A 19,156-nucleotide genomic window follows, 5' to 3' on the forward strand; every position below is an offset into this window, starting at 1 on the left:
TCAGGGTGCAGTGAGCCAGTAGGGAAGTAGTGGTGTGGGATATTTCCGAGTGCATATGCAGTCTTTGCCACATTAGCTAGTTCCACAGAGAGCTGGGATTAGAGCCAAGATATCCTGTTTCCAAGAACAGTGCTCTTACAGCATGTGAAGAACCACATGAGGCTCCAGAGCTGCCCGCAATCAGTCTGTCACTCCAAAGTATTTACTGAGTGCTTCCTCTGTGGATAGCACTGTACTAAGTGCTTGGGGAAACAGCAGAGATGTAGTAGACCTGATCTCTGCCCTCAAGGAGCTTATAATCAAGCCGGGAGTGGCAGGCTTGGTCACCCCTAGTATACTGTACGAGACTCTCACCGGCCCTTTCTAGAGATTTCGAATTTTTCCTTGCATTTCCCAGCTTTGGTTTCTCTTCCTAACACCTCTGGTCACCCCTCTCCTCAACTTCATTAATCTGAAAGCTCAGGAACAGTATATGTAGTTTCCTTTGTATTTTCAGAAGGCACCCCTGACGGTGAAATGTAGCTATGAGTGCGTGTGGAGCTGAAAAGGCTAATGAGGGATCATTCATTCATTCATTCAATTGTATTTATTGAGCACTTACTGTGTGCAGAACACTGTACTAAGTTCTTGGGAAAGTACAGTACAGCAATAAGCAGACACATTCCCTGCCCACAACGAGTTTAGGGCCACACTGAGGATATAAAAAGGCTGTCCCTTATGATGTTATTCTGTTTAATGTTTGCAGCTCCTGGTGCTGCTTTCTCTTTTGCCTGCTTGTCTCTTATTCCTTAGAAAGCTTGTGCTTGAAAGAACGCATTCCTTACTGGATGATTATGTTATTAGGGCTGTGCCCAAACAGAGAGACGCCCTTTCTCTTCTCAACCTGGAGGCAATCTCCTATTGCCTGACTCATCTAATAGATTCTCTGGTCCCTACGCAACCATGGCTGCTTGGATTTGGGGAAGGGAGGGCCCCCATAATCATTATTTATGGACAACTACACGTAGGTAATTAGAATATGAGAGTCTATGGGTGTAAAGAACTGAACTAGGCACAAACAATGCTTGGCACATAGTAAGTGCTTAACAAATACCATCATTTTTATTATTGTTTAATGCAAGTGGAAGACACTATTCCTGCCCTTGAACTTCCAATCTAAGGAAGGGGATTTACAGACCCTGACTTTCAACGTACAGTGCAAGCAATCAGTCAGTGTAAGCACTTGAAAACGTAGGATACACCTAGTAAAAACAAATATAAATATAAGATGAATGAATTGAATAAATTAATGGAGATATACATGACTATTAAAGATGCTAATGGGATGACATTAATCAGAATGTTTCCTGGAAGAGGTATGTTATTAGAATGGCTTTGAAGGTGGGGATGGATGTAGTTTGGCGGATCTGATGGGGAGGAGGAGTTCCATCCAGAGGAAGGGCACTCATAATGGGCTGAAGACAGGAGAGGTGAGAGTCCTGGACAGTTAGGAGGTTAGGGTGGAAAGAGTGAAATACGTAAGCGGCACCATAGTGGTAGAGAGAGTGGGTAGGTTAGGAGACTTCGTGCTCTTTCGAGTGCTTAGTACAGTGCTTTGCACACAGTAAGCATTCAGTAACTACCATTGATGATGATGAGATACTTGGTGGAGAGCCTTGAATCCAGTGGTCCAGTAGTGGATGAAGAGTGAATTGGAAAACCATTGGAGGTTTTGAAGAAGGGAGTGATGTGATCGGAATAGCATTTGGAAGATGAAGGGGCAGCTGAATTTAGCATAGATTGAAGAGTTAAATGTGGACACAGTAAGCTCTCAATAAATACAATTGATGAATTGATCTGTATATTTATATTTGAAGAGAGTTATGGTGAAACGATTATATTTTAATTTTTGTTTTATTTTCAGAAAAAGGATTGAATTTCAGAATAATCATGCAGAATGCAGTTCAAGTAAGTACTGCACTTATTGAAAGTTTTATCTTTGATTAAATAATGTAAATTTAACTTTAAAAGAGTTCATAGTATGTGTTTCATATGTTTGGGTATTTAAAATTGTGCTTTAATACTGGGAATATGTCACATATTTGGCTGACTGTTTTCTCGAGCCACCTGTGTGGGCCCTAAATTCAAAGATAAAAACTATAAGCTAAAAATTTCAGTGCTATTTACAGTTTCCTGCCAAAGATTAATTATTTTCAGCCAAATTATCTCCGCCATTTAGGGCAGTGTGGTGGCAGATTGAATCATTTTTCAAATTCTGAAAGCTGGGTTTCAGGTAAACTGCATTACTGCTCAAAGTAGTTCAGAAATATTTAACTTTTCAAATTAGGCTGAAAGAACTAAAATATTTTTGTCTGGGGGATTGCCGAATTACTGTAATCACAATTGGGGATAAATGTAATTTGACAGAACTTCCAATTCTAAGTAGAAACATATTGGGGCTACCCCCCCAAAATATTTTATTAGCTGATGATTTGGGCCATCCATCATACTCTAGGGAGCTCCTTCTTCCTTGTACCTGTAGTAGCCAAACATATGTGAAATTTATCTTGATAATGGAGTATTTTATTTATTTATTTTAATTTTTGGCATCGTAGTGATCAACACTTTTGAGAGGTTTGAAAAAGGATATCTAAAGCTGTGGAATTACTAACCTTCCACAAGACCCCAGTGGTCATGAATTGATTCTCTAAGGTTTGAAGTATTACCTGTGTTGGTACTTACTCTCTTGCCTAGGACTAAAAAACACCAAAGATTCTTATCTACCATGTCTAAAAAGTTGGCAAATAATCTTCCAATGATCTATGCAGAGGGTTTAAAAGCAGTTTATGGACTTGTGTTTCTTTAACTAAATAAATTGTTACAAAAGTTTAAGCATAATTTCATGATAGGATTTTCTCTGTCAAAAGTAGTCATGCACTAGTTGGTTCTTCAAAGAATAGAAATAATTATACTGCATTGGCAGTATTACTTTAGGCTTTTGGTTTGATTATGTAGCATTCCTTATCCATATTGAAAAGGCACAAAATATTAATTAAGTTTTATTTAAAGAACATAATGGATATTTGGTCTGCTATGATTAAAGAGATGACTGGTTGACCTACTTATTTTTCAGATGGGTAACTGGTTTAATTAAGTATTGACTAATCTTGATCTTAAGCCTGAACATCCTAAATTGCACCATTTTACTCTTCTATTGCCAAAATGCTTTACTCCTTTACTACTCATAATGCCTCATCTGTTCCCTGTGAATGTACTTTTCCTCTCTGCCCCTTAATTTAAGGAGTCTTTCCCTCCACTTTTTCAAAAACCAATAATACGTAAGCAGACCCAAAAATGTTTTCACATATACTGGAAAAATGCCAACACCTGTAGACATACTCCCTCTGCACACCCACACATAATCAAACAGTTATACTGAAGCACTTACCTGTTAAACACAAGCTAACACACAAATGCACCTGCTGCCCTTGCTGGGGCTAAAGCCTGGATTGAATAAGCAAGGAACTAATTTCCCCTTTGCACTCCTGCCATATTATGACCTTGAGTGGCTGAAATCCAAGTAATTCTCCTCTTCCCCCTCCTTCTCTTCCTCCTCCTCCTCTTCTCAGTCTTCCCCCCTTCCCCTTCCCCGTCTTCTCCCCATCCTCTTCTCCCCTTCTCCTTTTCTTTCCTCCTCCCCTTCTCCCTCCTCCTCTTCCCCCTCCTCTTCCTCTTCCATTTCCTGTCCCCCCTCAGTCATCATCACTTCAGAATCCTAATAATTTCCATCCGTTCTCATGCAAGTGTTCTTCCTCCCCGTAGTTATCTTGGTTAGCCTTCTCAAATACTTTCTTCAGCTCTGTTGTGTCCTATATAAAATATGGCAACCATATTTAAATGAGATATTCCCAGTGTACTCAATCCATGGTTTTATATAGTGATCAAAATCTGCTCTTTTTTATTTTTTAACTCAAACTCTTCCTGATAAAACTCAGTGTTGTGTTGTCCTTTTTGGTTGCCACCTCACATTAAGTTGATAAAAACTAAAACTCCCTGTGGGACAGGGATTATGTCTGATCTTATTATCTTGCCTCAACCCCAGCACTTGTTTGGCACATAGTAAGCATTTAACAATAATGCTATATATTATGACTCTTAGATCTCCTTTGTGATTCATGGCTGTTAACCTTAGAGCCCATCATTAGAGGGATTTCTACCTACTTTTCGGCTACAATTTAGTCGTCTAATTATATTCTTATTAGGTGTGGTTTGGAGAAGATCTGCCTGTGAGTCCACGAAGTCCTCTGACTCCAAGACATGGGCCCGGTTTGGCAGATGTTTATCAGTATGATGAATGGATAGCTGTCCGGCATGAAGCTACCCTGGTGCCTATGCAAGAAGATCTTTCAATCTGGCTAACTGGTTTACTAGGTAAGGCCTGGGAAATTGCTTAGTCGACTCCTGACCTGTCAGCTGGTTTTAAGATCATCCTAGTTCATCAGTTTTTACATTTGAAAAACATTTATATTCTCTACTTCAAAAGCCTTTTTTGAATAAACACTACTTTGAATCATTCTAAACTTGTAAAATTGTGAGAAGTGGCATGCCTTGAAGTGGAAATTAAAGTTACGGGCAGCAGTTTTCCCAGTGTACAGGGCCTCTACTGTGGATTCTTTGTAAATGGAAAAGTTATTTCTTCCAAATAAACTACTTTCCTCTTGTTTTTTTTTGCCTGTTTCTTTGTTTTTTGTCTTTTTAGTGGTATTTGTTAAGCACTTACTATGCACCAGGCACTACACTAAGCACTTGGGCAGATACAAGCTAATCAGATTGGACGCAGTCCCTGTCCCAATTGGGGCTCACAGTCTTAATCCCCATTTTACAGAGGAGGTAATTGAGGCCCAGAGAAGTTAAGTGACCTGCCCAAGGTCACATAGCAGACAAGTGATTAGGACCCAGGTTCTACTGACCCCCAGGCCCGAGCTCTATTCACTAGGCCACACTGCTTCTCTGGTTATGTCCAAGTCCTGGGAAAGGCAGGTATTTGAAATAGTGCCCAGAGGCTCCCATCACTGACATTTCAGCAAGTTCATTGTAATTTTGTCCAAATAGCTCAGTTGATGGACATTGGCAAATATTACCCCAAAAGCATAATAATGCAGATTTGGGCTACAACCCCTTCTCTCCTGTCCCTCCGGAGGTTGTAGCAGGGAGGGAAGTTTCCTGGTTCTGGTGAATGAGGCTCCACAGCCCGGCCCTGGAGACCCTCCCAGCCCCAGAATATATGCTTGTTGTGGGCAGGGAACATGTTTGCTAATTTTGATGTATTCTTTAAAGTGCTTGGCACATAGTAAATGCTCAATAAATACCCTTAATTGTTTTCAGCACTGCTCCTTTTCCTTCCTTCCTTTCCCCCTCATCCCCCTCTCCATCCCCCCATCTTACTTCCGTCCCTTCCCCACAGCACCTGTATATATGTTTGTACATATTTATTACTCTATTTATTTTATTTATTTATTTTACTTGTACATGTCTATTCTATTTATTTTATTTTGTTAGTATGTTTGGTTTTGTTCTCTGTCTCCCCCTTTTAGACTGTGAGCCCACTATTGGGTAGGGACTGTCTCTATATGTTGCCAACTTGTACTTCCCAAGCGCTTAGTACAGTGCTCTGCACACAGTAAGCGCTCAATAAATACGATTGATGATGATGATGATGATGAACAACAAAAATGGTTTCCGTTTGGTATTGATGGGGTAACGAATCACCAAACCTGGGGTTGGAACCGCACGCAGCTCATTTGATTAGTCTTGCACGTACATATTTTGCTGACATTCTTCAGTCACATTTTTGCTGCATTGAGCTGTGATACCTGCAGGCAGGTTCAGAGCAGCCCAGTTTCCAGAGTTGCCTATTGACAAATAAGAGCATTTTTGGAATGCTTTTGTTATTCATTCATATTTTTATTTTTTTAGAAAAATATTTTTTTAGAAAAAAAGCATAGCAATGGAATGCTAATTTTTGCTTTTCGTTTTTGTTCAGTGGCACATTACTAGCCAACCTGGCGAAACCCTCATTATTGGTGGGAGTCTCCTTTTCAACTCTGCAGATGCAGCATGGCCTAGTGGAAAGAATAGGGGTCTTGGAGTCAGAGGACCTGAGTTCTAATCCTGGCCCTGTCACTTGCCTGCTGTGTGACCTTGGGCAAATCACTTAACTTCACTGTGCCTCAGTTTTCTCACGTGTAAAATAGAGATTCAATGCCTATCCTCCCTCCTACTTAGACTGTGAACTGCATGTGGAACAGGGACTGTTTCTGACCTGATTATCTTGTATCTACCCCAGTTTAGTACATTTCTTGGCACATTGTAAGTGCTTAGCAAATACTATTATTGTTATTGGAAGAGGAATATTCCAGGAACCAGAGGCAATAAAGTCGTGAGTGATTGATGATCACCAATCAATCTTTGGTATTTACTGAGTGTTTACTGGGTGCAAAGCACTGTACTATGGGCTTGGGAAAGTACCTTAATATTTTACTCCCCAGGCAATAATAGTAATAATACAGTAATAGGGTAAAATCCTATAAATTAGAAGTTGGTAAGTTTCAGTGCCTTGGCAGATGGGTGAATTTTCTATCTAAAATTGTTCAATTTCAAGTCAACTGTTTTAATTTTACTTGATGAAGTCTGATAGAGTCCATTTGAAAAACATTTCAATCCAACTGCAACCCATTCCATATTACTGTATCTCTAACTTTCTTTTTGTCTGAGTTTGTTGCCTTCAGAAGAATATTAATTTTTATGTATAATTTCAGGAGTAGAAGTTACAACTGAAAGGTTATTGGAAGAACTTGATAATGGGGTGCTACTTTGTCAGCTGATTGAAGTCCTTCAAAAAACTGTTAAATCATGTTGTAGCCCAAAGGAACTATCGGTGAGTCATCTTTTTGTTTTATAGCGTTTTTTTATGCACTTACAGTGAAATTTTCTTAGCTAATAATTTCTCACTTAAAATGAGAAGCAGCGTGGCTCAGTGGAAAGAGCACGGGCTTGGGAGTCAGAGGTCATGGGTTCGAATGTTGGCTCAGCCACTTATCAGCTGTGTGACCTTGGGCAAGCCACTTAACTTCTCTGTGCCTCAGTTACCTCATATGGAAAATGGGGATTAAGACTGTGAGCCCCTCGTGGGAAAACCTGATCACCTTGTATCCCCCCCCAGTGCTTAGAACTGTGCTTTGCACATAGTAAGCGCTTAACAAATACCATCATTATTATTATTTAAAATGATTATCTAGGGTTTTCTGAGAAGGTTTCAGATGCTGTTCTGACAGGCTTTGATAGATGAGAAGCAACATGGGCTAGTGGCAAGAGTACGGGCTTGGGAGTCAGAGGACGTGGGTTCTAATCCCGCTCTGCCACATGTCTTCTGTGTAATCTTGGGCTAGTCATTTCACTTCTCTGTGCCTCAATTACCTTATCTGTACAATGGGGATGAAGACTATGAGCCCCACGTGGGACAACCTGATTACTTTGTATCTACCCCAGTGCTTAGAACAGTGTTTGGGACATAGTAAGCGCTTAACAAATACTATAATTATTATTATTATCATAGTCCTCTTCCCAGCCTTTTTTTTAAACAGTATTTGTTAAGCACTTACTATGTGCCAGTCATTGTACTAAGTGCTAGGGCAGATACAAGCTACCATATTGATGTGAAGCATTGAACCAATGAGTCTTCTCTCAATCAATCAATAATATTTATTGAGCTCTACTGAATGTGGAGCCCTGTAGTTAATTCTTGGGAGAGTGGAAGTACAATAGAACTGGTAGACTGATCTCTTCCCTCACAGAGTTTATAATCTAGTGGGGGAGACAGACAGTTAAGTAGTTTGCTGATAGGAGGAAGAAGTGGATAAGTAGGTATTCAAGTCAGTATTTAAATAGTAGGATATGTCAGTTCATCATCATCATCATCAATCGTATTTATTGAGCGCTTACTGTGTGCAGAGCACTGTACTAAGCGCTTGGGAAGTACAAGTTGGCAACATATAGAGATAGTCCCTACCCAACAGCGGGCTCACAGTCTAAAAGGGGGAGACAGAGAACAAAACCAAACATACTAACAAACATACTAACAAACCAAACAACATACTAACAAAACAAACATACTAACAAAACAAACCCGTCAGTTGGCGGGTACAGAAGTATACTAGGTGAATTTTGAGTTTACCAAGTGCGCAGTTAGTGTAGAAGTGCCGAGGTGGTAGCTGTTGGGGGAATATAACTTGGAGAGAAGATAAATTCATTGGGGAAAACTTCCTAGAGGTGACTTGATTCTAGAATTTTGAAGATTGGGAACTGTGGTTTGTCAGTTTTGAAGAAGGCTGGGGCGAGGGAGGTATTTTCAGCCTGGAGAGAGGGCATGAAGAAGAGGTCAGATGTGGGAGAGTTGAGATTGAGGTGAGTGGGTTCTCTTAAGAGAAATGAAGGGGTGAGCTGGGGTGTAGTGAGAAAAGGTAATAGAAAAGATGGAGGGAGAGGGCTGATGGGCATGCCTTGAAGTATGTGGCAAGGTGGTTGGCTTCAGTAACGTGAAAGATGTTGTTCATCTCTGAGTCGAAATGAACAAGTAACTTGCGTACTTTTATAATATTACTGCTTTGTAGGCATTGAATTTGTATATACAATTTACATACTTCAAATATTTATCTTTCCAGGACTTTCCAATGAAAAAAGTCTCTTGTAAAAAAGATGCTTCTTCAGGTTCATTTTTCGCCAGAGACAATACTGCAAATTTCCTTCACTGGTGTAGGTGCCTTGGTGTTGATGAGACTTACCTCTTTGAATCTGAGGGTTTAGGTGAGTGCTTATGTTTAAAAAGACCTTATCTGATTGTCTAACCTCCAGAGTTTCATGTTTTTCTTGTAGATGGAAATCTTAGTGCTACAGCTTGCTCCCAAATCAAACCTTAACGCAAAGTGAAAAGATTTATGGCATTTTATGAAAAGGATAATTGGAAAAAAATATATATATATATATTTAATGTTCATTACATTAAGACCTTTCTTTAGCTTGGTCCTCTGGGACTCTGCTTTAACACTTCACTCCATAGGCCTATGTTTTAGCAGGGTTCCAGGCTATCTGAGGTAGTTGTCTCAGTGCTTAGAACAGTGCTTTGCACATAGTAAGCGCTTAATAAATGCCATTATTATCATTATTTTTGTCCCACACTTCCACACTTACATTCACAGTACAAAGGCAGGTGAATTTACCCCTCTCAAGATGGAAAAAATTCTACATCTTGCCTCCAGATGGGTTTCCTTAGCCATTCCTGAGGAAGCCTCCCTGCAGGAATAGTAAATTAAGGGAAGTCAGAAATGGATGGAGTGATCCATTTCTTGTCCGAGGAGTGCTCAAGTGGTGGAGCCTTCTTCTAAGGTCAGTGGATCTTCAACATTGTCTGAACGTCTTTGAGCAGTGTCAGGAGGAGTAGCAGGAGCAGTCACAAGCAGAGCTGTTCCCTGAGACCGGTAAATGAAATTTAAAAATTTAGAGTCCCAGAAAGACACCAATCAATCACATGTATTGAATACGTACTATGTACAGAGCACTGTACTAAGCCCTTGGGGGAATACACTCTAACAGAGTCTAGAAATATATGCCAAGGAGTCTACTGACTCAAACATCCTAAACTGTAATAACAGAATATCAATGTCTGAAAATAAATTTTTCAAACATGATTCTGTACACAAAGTCGCAATTATCTTGGTAATTAAAATCATATTAAAAATTACACTATATGATTTAGCCATTTTTTAAAACTCAACCAGTGGTATTTATTGAGTGCTTCCTGTGTGCAGTGCATTGTTCTCAACATTTTGGGAGAGTACAATAGAGTAAGTAAACACGATTCCTGTCCTCAAAGAGCTTACATAGTCAGCAGCTGCCAGACCTATTTTTTAGATTCCAACAGGCCTCAGAAACTTATATTTAAAAAGTTAACATATGTTTCAGAGGCCCTATTGCATCTGAAAAAAAGCTTTAGATTGAGGAATATAAACTTTCTGAAGAATTCTTAATAAGTCTTTGCATTGATTTTAAATTAGCAAATGTCCATCAGCATTAGAGTACATGTTAGCAAATATATGCATTCATCCTTTAGGGTTTGGCTATAAATAAAAATGTATTAGGTTTTGATCGCCTTCTAAAATTGCATCTCACCTTAGTGCTTTTGAAGGATGTTTATTTTTGTTTACAAGTTTAACATCACTAATTGATTTTGTGGCCCTGATCTTTAAAAGCATTAGAGATCAAAGGAGATGCAAGTTATCCTCTTTTGCCCACTTCATTTCCTGATGAAGGAAATGAGACCGATTGTCTGATCTGTGCATTTCCCTTCCCATTCATGAAGCAGTCTGCCCAGGGCTGAAGGTCAAAAAGGTATTCATTCACTCATTTGTATTTATTGAGTGCTTACTGTGTGCAGAGCACTGTACTAAGCACTTGGGAAGTACAAGTTGGCAACATATAGAGACGGTCCCTACCCAACAACGGGCTCACAATCTAGAAGGGTATAAAACAGTAAAAAGCCCTATAATGTTGAAAATTTATAAAATCATGACTGATGATCTAAGGCTTTTTTTACACTGGAAAGGGCTGTTGATTTCTGCCTTCCTCTTAAGTGAGGAGAAGGGAGAGCAAGAGGAGAGGGACCTGGAACTCAAAGCAGTGATATCGTTGTTGCATTGCAGTGATGCCTTTGAGGTAATGCCAAGTATATATATAGTATAGTATAGTATATAGTGTATAGTATATATATACTAGAAGCATTAAAAATAGTATCTAATTTTAAAAACTTCCAATACAAATATGTCTTTGGCTAAATTATGTAGGATAATTTTCCTACCATAAATGATGTTTATCTCATTCAAGCTTTCAACCTGTCGATGCAGTATTCTAAAGTAGGAAAATTTTAAATCCTTCCCTTAAATCATATACTGCAGTGTGGAACACGAGAACATTGAACTCCTCAGTGGAGAAGGACAGTGTCATGCTGCAAGTCGGAACATGTTACTTGCAGATTTTTATTTAAAGTAGCGGGAAGCCATTGAATACTGAAGAGAGTAAAAAATGTACTTAATGAGAAAATCAAACACCTGGAAGATACTTGCAACTGGCACTAATGTAAAACATTACTTACCCCAAAAGAAGTGCTTTAAAATCAAGCCGTTTCTTTTGAGCTCTGATGAAGTTGTTTAGTATTTGGAAAATGGGCACTGTCTAACGTGTCTTAATGCTTATTACATTCAATTTGAAGTAAATGCTATTTCTTTATGTCACATAGTGAACCGGAGGCAATGAGGTTAAATAGTGTGACAGTTAATCTTCTATGCCAAGATTAGTTTAAAAACCTGTTTCCGCAACCTCAGTCTTCAAATGAACAGAGGTCTGAGGTGGAAGGTCTTAAAAGTATTAACAAATGAATGAAAATTCATAAAGAAAATGTCCAATGTTATCTGAAAAGATTTTTGAAAGTGTATATGGATGTAAGATTTTAATAAACTCCTAATTTTTATTTTTCATAGATTTTGTGATAGACACTTTACTGCATTTTTTTCCAAGTTATCTTCCTTGCTTGGGCAATTTTCTGTGTCAGTTTTTGTCTGTTAACCAATGTCTCATTTTTCTTATAGTTTTGCACAAAGACCCAAGACAAGTGTATCTTTGCTTGCTTGAAATTGGTCGAATTGTATCAAGGTAGGTATAGTACTTTGCTTTAAAAAGTTGTTAATAAGCAAAGTAAATGTATCTGATTACACTTACATACTTTGCTCCTCTAAAGCCAGCCCACTCACTATATCTTTATTTCGTCTGTCTCACTGCTGTCCACAACCTGCCTCCCTCCTGGAATGTCCTTCCTCCTCATTCATATCTGACAATTACTTTCCCCACCTTCAAAGCCTTACTGAAGGCACATCTCCTCCAAGAGGCCTTCCTCTTCTCCCACTCCCTTCTGCGACATCCTGATTTGCTCCCTTTATTCACCCCTTCCTCAGTCCCACAGCACTAATGTGCATATCCATAATTTATTTATTTACATTAGTGTCTCTCTCTCTAGAGTGCAAGCTAGTTGTGGGCAGGGAACATGTCTACCAGCTCCGTTGTATTGTTGAATTGTTCTTTCCCATGCCCATAGTACAGTGCTCTGCACACAGTAAGCACTCAGTAGATATGATTGATTGGTAGATTAATTGTACTGCAAAGAGCCAAAATATTTTTATGCTAGAAGTAATGGATCACAAATGGCTTGAAATACGAAACTGAGAATTCTAATAAAAACCACAACAAAAGATATAAAATGTAATTATTTAATTTCAAAATTTATTGACCAAAATGCTACTCCCCCCCCCCCCCTTTCTGTTATTTTTCATATGTGGTATTTGGCATCAATATCTGCTGCCCCATAGGATTTTATTAGTCACCATATTGTAACATATATACGTGTGTGTGTGTGTGTAAAATGTAGCTTTTTTATAGGTACATACATATACATGGAGAATTAGTCTTAAGGTTTGAATTTTTATTGGTGTATGAGAGTGGTTGATAATAATTCTGGTATTTGTTAAGCGCTTACTACGTGCCAGGCACCGTACTAAGCACTGGGGTGGACTGATAAGACAGTTATAGTCTTTTCTCATTTAGATAAGCAAGTTCAAGCATGATCAAACTGAAGAAACATGGGGTATATTTACTGGAAGGCCAGAAGTTTTAAAATATATTTGCAAGACTTTATGATTTTTAAAAATAATAATAATAATAATGGCATTTGTTAAGCGCTTACTATGCGTAAAGCACTGTTCTAAGCGCTGGGGAGAATACAAGGTGATTAAATTGTCCCACGTGGGGCTCACAGTCAATCCCCGTTTTGCAGATGAGGTAACTGAGGCTCAGAGAAGTTAAGTGGCTTGCCCAAGGTAACACAGCAGACATGTGGCGGATCCGGAATTCGAACCCCTGACCTCTGCCTCCAAAGTCCGGGCTCTTTTCACTGAGCCACGCTGCTTCTCCAGCCACTCCTTTTCTAACTTCAAAAATATTGGGGATTTAGTTCATTTTTAAAAATTTAGGGGTAACTTTCATTTGTGGAAATCGTTCTTATAGCTCCTAGGATTGTGCTCTTTAGACAAGCCCTATATAGGCCACTGGACTGGAATCTCTGGGATTAGATTGAGTTGACACAAAGCCGAACTGGGCCAGGTTTAAATAATCCTTCTCTCTGCCTGTTCTGAAGTATTTGATTTTAAGTAGGAGGCAGTGGGGCTGCCACACTGCAGCCAGATTGGACAGGGCAGGGGAGGGGGCTGGAACGGGCCCGGCAAGTTCTAAAACAGCTGAGACTCCCTGCATGCAAGGAATATGCAGAAATACCACTTGTGTGATTCCTGCCTGTCTTTTGAGCAGTTTGGTGCTAATTAACCCTTTTTGAAAAGAAAAGAAGGTGAAACCCAAATCAGTCCTTTCTTTCAATTTAAGAGCTCTGGTAAGATTTTGAGGTGGGGGAGAAGAGATTAAACCTGTTGGTTAAAAGGAGGCATGAGAGTAACAGATTTTTGTTGATATAGGTCTCTGTTTAAGAGTCTTTGCTACGTGCCTTTTTAAAAATGGTATTTGTTAAGTGCTTACAATGCACCAGGCACTATACTAAGCACTGGGGTCGATAAAAGCTAATCAGGTTGGACCCAGTCCGTGTCCCACATTGTGCTCACAAGATTTAAACTGAGGTAACTGAGGCACAGAGAAGTTAAGTGATTTGCCCAAGATCACGCCGCAGACAAGTGGTGGAGCTGGAATTAGAACCCAGGGCCTTCTGACTCCCACGCCGGTGCTCTAGCCAGTAAGAAATCCTGCTTTCTTCCTTTTTCTTTAATTTGTTTCTAGGTATGGAGTTGAGCCACCTGTTTTAGTAAAACTGGAGAAAGAAATTGAGCTGGAAGAGACCTTGCTAAATACCTCTGGACCACTAACTCCTATCAACACTCCAAAGACATGTTGTCACCACGAGGAGCTACATGAAGCTGTAAGTCCAAACTGCACTTTCGTTTTGCTCACGTGAGGCTTGAAGTTGCACCGGTTGCTAAGTTTGAGACATAACTGTAAGCTTTAAAAGAATTAATAATGTTCCTTGGCTGCCTCCCAGAAGGAGCAGTAAAGTAGTGGGAAAGGCCAAATCTAACATTTTGTTTAGTCCTCCATCCTGTTCAAGACCTTCAGAGCCATTGTGTTTCTTGGTTTGAAATGTTCACTCAGTAATGGCATTTGGGAAGGATGGCTAATGTGGTAACCAAAAATAACTTTAGGCAATGTGGGCTTTTTAATGTAAAAATAGGAAGTGAAAGAAAATGCTGATCCACATCTTGCAGATAGATTTTTTTCAATCCATTAGCTAAAAAACTTTTAGCAGCCAGCTAAAGTTTCACCCATATTAACCAGTTCTGTAATGATGATGCACCTGATGTTGAGTACAAGGGCTTGTAGAAGTGTTTAGATTATAATGTAATTATTTACTAAATGATTGCTTCTCCCACAACCTGATTAGGCTTGATTTCTTTCTGGATGTGGACTATGTTTATGTACATGATTAAACATAACCATTATTCAGATAATTTAAGACAGTCTGAACCAGCACACCTGCTATAAGCTTTTTGGGAAAAAAGTAATTGCCTGGAAGGGTTCATTTTCTCTGAATACACTCTCTCTCTCTCTCTCTCTCTCTCTCTCTCTCTCTCTTTATGTATATTATATATAAAAATCTGTGCATGTATGTATATTTATACATTCAAACACAAACAGGTACGTACATCTTAGCTGTTTCTGATAGAATTTCTTATCTGGCATGCTTCTTCAATGCCATTTAATTCTTTAGGCAGCCTCTCCTTTTTGCTGAATTCTTATTCATTCAGTTTGCATTTTTCTACCTGCCTATTTCATTTTCTATTTTAACCTCCATTTAAAAAATAACTATTGTTATTCAAGATCCTTTTTTCAACTTTTTAAATAGGTTAAGCACATAGCTGAAGATCCGCCCTGTAGCTGTTCTCATCGATTTTCTATTGAGTACTTGTCAGAAGGACGATATCGGCTGGGAGATAAAATACTTTTTATAAGGGTAAGTCCAATCTTTAGAGCGACGTAGATTTTAAAAATCTAATTGTGTATAACTATATAATTATAAAGCAGTATGGCCTACTGGAAAGAGCACAGGCCTGAGAGTCAGAGGACCCAATCCCAATCCCATCCAAGAGTTCCAATCCCAGCTCTTCCAAATGTTTTCTCTGTGACCTTGGGCAAGTCATTTAACTTTTCTGTGCCTCAGTTCCCCTGTTCTCCCTCCTACTTATGCTGTGAGCCCCATGCCAGGCAGGGACTGTGTCCACCCTAACTCACTTGTATCTACCCCAGTACTGAAAACAGTATTTGATACAAGCACTTATCAAGTACCATAAGAAAAAAATTTGATTATCTTAATTTCCTTTTTCATTAATAGAAATAGTGGCTACGATTCTAAGAAAGGTTTTCCATTTCCAGAAAAATTGAATTTTTACTTTTTTAGCTACTGTTTCAACAATTCTTGTTGGCTTTTCTTCTCGATTAAACTATATAAAGATCTGGATGTCCTTTTATAGAAGCCACCCTCAACGTCTAGTTTTCCTTTGCATGTGATTTTGCATGCTGTTATGTAACTTCATTTGGTGATCGCACAGACAAAAGCTAACTATGCAACAATGAACACTAAAAATATGTGCCAACTTCTGCAATTAAAATTTAGCCAACTTCACAATGGAAAGAAAATGAATCGTAGAATGAAATGTTTTTAAAATTTGCTGTTTTTTTCTTTCCCAGATGCTTCATGGCAAGCATGTAATGGTTCGTGTTGGTGGAGGCTGGGATACTCTTCAAGGTTTTTTACTCAAATATGATCCTTGCCGTGTATTGCAATTTGCAACTCTTGAGCAAAAAATTCTTGCATTTCAAAAAGGCATTTCAAATGAACGTGTCCCTGATTCATCAGTTAGACCACCACAGCCTCCCGTAATGAACCCTTTGTCAGCAGTCAATATGTATCAGAAGCAAAATTTCAAACCCTCTACTCCGGTTTCCGGTCTCAGGGCCAGAGTTAAGCAGGCTACTCCCAAGCACCTTCAGACATCTCCAAAAACTGTAATGTGTCCCTCGACCTCTCTGAAATCAGGTCAACTAAATTCTGGGTTAGGCCGTTCTAAATTAGCAAATTCCCCAGCAGCAGATTCTCTGCTACATCATAAAACTTTAAAAGCATCATCGAAGAAAACAGACTTTCCTGCCAAAAATGTTCAGTCTTCTGTTGTTGCTCCCCGTCTTGCTCATCCAGTAAGTAAAAGCACTTCTTCACCCACAGCTGTTGGCTCTGAGTCCCTACGCAAACGCATTTTGTCACCGGATAATCCAAGAGTCAGGTTTTCACCATCCCAGAATTCTTCCAGAGGCAAGCCAAATGCTCCCCTTTCTTCCTCTTCCAGTAGGCATTCTGGTAAAACGGAAACCACTGGTTCCAAACACCAAAATGCTGTTCCCACAAAGTGTAATACAATATCCCATTCAGTAATGCACCTAAATTCATCATCAAAATCTCCGAGGCAAACACCTAGTACAAATTTACACGTGGGATCTAGGCTTCCACCTTCACATCAGTCTCTTGCAAAAACAGCAAAATCATGCTCCAAAAGCACAACAAAAACAGCAACAACAGGGTCTCAGTCATCTGGCAGAGGGCCCCAAGCAGGTTTGAACCAGGCCCAGAAGGTGAAATCAACCCAGATGCTCACCCCACCAGTATCTTTAGCCTCTCCTGCTAAATCTGCAAGGTTGACACCTATCCTGGAATCAAATCATAAGAACACCGCTTCAGCTGCTAGGAATATGCCCCAGAATAAGAGTAAAGGCCTTCAGGTTGGATCTAGTTCCACAAAACCTGCTGGGCGTACCCCTCTGTCAGTTGTGAAGCTTCCTCAATCTTCTGCAAAAACACAAACTCTAGGAAAGACAACCCAACCTTCCACAAAGAGCCAGCCTTCAGTGAAAGCACCTCAAAAAACAGGTCAAATTCCGGCTTCTTCAGGAAAGAAGCCACTCTTAGCTAACAAGGAAACAGTTAGTGGTGCCAAAAACCCCATTTTTAAGAAGGAAGATGACCATTATTTTGTTATGATTGGCAGCAAGAAGCCAAGAAAGTAAAGAAGAAATGTTAATGTGTGTATTTAAAAATCTTATATTCTCCCATTTGTTTTTTTATCCAGGGGTGTTTGAGTAATAGACCCAATGAAGGGCATAATGTGTGTCAGAAATCAAATATATACAGTTCTCCTGTACCATAGGGATTACATTCTTGATGAGCCCTCCCCATTAAAGAAAACTCTCATTATGCTATGGGTGCCTTAATATACTATTCCATGTGCCCACCACTTTTAAAGAAACAAAAAAATCATCACAATTCTTCTATTCAGAAAAATGTACCTTGTCACCAACATTGCTCCGTTCAAAAAAAATGGAGTGGAAATGGGTTAATGAAGAACTGAGTGTACATGCAACTGCAAAAGGTAAAATGATGAGGTATGCAGTCATGAACTGAGTAGCTGGAATTTGTTGACATGTGAATTTAGTATGACTCGTTTAAAATTTTCAGCATTTTGTTAATGTCCTTGTGAGGAAACCCAAAGGCTAACTGATGCTACTAAAATGTTTATCATTTGTTATATTTGTATAAATGGGTCAACTGTTAGATGAAGCACCAGTTATTCTCTTGGTACTTGCTCAAGCATATAGGTTCTTGCAAAACAAAGAGCCTGGCATTTTGCATAAAAATGCAGTTAACTTTGACATATCCCCAAACTTACTTAGCAGGTTGAATATTATTAGCTGCTGCTGGTTCAGCCTGGCTTTACGCTGTTACTGTAGACTTTCTTTGGCTCTGCTAGATTTTAATTTATTCAGCGATATGCTTTTCCAACAAGAAACAGAGTTGATTCTTCTGTTTTTGTTTCAAAGACTAATATTTTATATAATGATAGTTTCAATATAAACTTTAACTTATTGAATGATACACTGTATTATGGGCAGTAATTAAACTGTCTGTGCAAGCTTATAGAAACCCCATTTTACATGGGTAACTGTGCAATTTTTTTTTATGAGGAAAACTAGGACTCAGTCGCTCTGGATCATTTTGTGCCTTAGTATAACAACTAGTAAAACCATCATTGATCATTTTTCAATATTTCAGTATCAAGTGACTTCAGAAATTAAATTTTGCTGTTAGAGAAATATTGCTGAAAATAACCTTCTGCTAATTTTAGGTGAAAACTCATATCAAATACAACCATAACATTGGCTGGTGATATAAAGGAAAAATTTCTGAGCGGAATGATACACAACGGTCTTCCTTAAAGTACGCTGTTTTGATAGCTCAGCAGTCTTAGACAAATTCTTAAAGGGGTATTTTTGTACAGCTCTTGCTTCTTAGTTCAGCTATTGTGTACAGGGTGTGGAACACTTGGTGTCTAGTAGATATTACTGAGAATGTGGCTTACATCTGCCATAGAGACAATTCATGGTCCGCATCAACACAAGATGTAAAATTCAAAACTATATAAATCTTTTAATGTCCGTGCTCTTAGTGTTTATGAACTTGTGACTGATTTTAAATGACTATAAAACTATTAAAAGCACATTTGTTGGTAACCTTCTATACAATAATTCATTACAGTTTTTGATAATCAGTCCTCAGATCTATTTTTTAAACAGAACAGTTTATTTTAACAAAGTTTGAATCTATTTTAAAAACTTAATTTGAGTAAATAAGTTGTGTTTTTCAGTTTATAAAAGAAGTCCTTTTTTAATGATTAAATGCCTTACCTATCAGCTGGTGCTAAACCCAATTTAGGGATCATGCAGTCTAACCTTTGAAATTGTTAAACTGCAATTGCAGTTTGAAAAATAGATATCAAAGGACATAACTTATATGTTTATATATGAATGCAAGTATAACAGTAATATGTATAAGAATTAATTTTTGTGCTCCCAAGTTGCAGAGAATTAGAAAGCTTCATATATGGAAAAATTAAGAAGCAAAGTTTTCAGAATA

General features: G+C 38.7%; 1 protein-coding gene across 1 annotated transcript; it reads left to right on the plus strand.

Annotated features, from left to right (window-relative positions):
- Positions 1-1,913: 1,913 nt before the first annotated feature.
- GAS2L3 (growth arrest specific 2 like 3) lies at positions 1,914-17,328 on the plus strand. The gene is made up of 8 exons (XM_038756728.1): positions 1,914-1,947; positions 4,242-4,410; positions 6,798-6,916; positions 8,700-8,841; positions 11,676-11,739; positions 13,921-14,059; positions 15,041-15,148; positions 15,883-17,328. The coding sequence occupies exons 1-8, from the start codon at positions 1,930-1,932 to the stop codon at positions 17,251-17,253; spliced, it is 2,130 nt and encodes a 709-aa protein (XP_038612656.1). The 5' UTR covers positions 1,914-1,929; the 3' UTR covers positions 17,254-17,328.
- Positions 17,329-19,156: the final 1,828 nt, after the last annotated feature.

This window comes from Tachyglossus aculeatus, chromosome 14 (genome assembly GCF_015852505.1).
Source record: "Tachyglossus aculeatus isolate mTacAcu1 chromosome 14, mTacAcu1.pri, whole genome shotgun sequence".
NCBI lineage: Eukaryota > Metazoa > Chordata > Mammalia > Monotremata > Tachyglossidae > Tachyglossus > Tachyglossus aculeatus.

What these genes read in the sequence shown, in the direction of transcription:
- GAS2L3 (XM_038756728.1), top strand. An exon ending in CTGGCTAACTGGTTTACTAG is followed by an intron (nt 4,411 to 6,797) that starts GTAAGGCCTGGG and finishes GTATAATTTCAG; the next exon opens with GAGTAGAAGTTACAACTGAA. An exon ending in CTTTGAATCTGAGGGTTTAG is followed by an intron (nt 8,842 to 11,675) that starts GTGAGTGCTTAT and finishes TTTTTCTTATAG; the next exon opens with TTTTGCACAAAGACCCAAGA.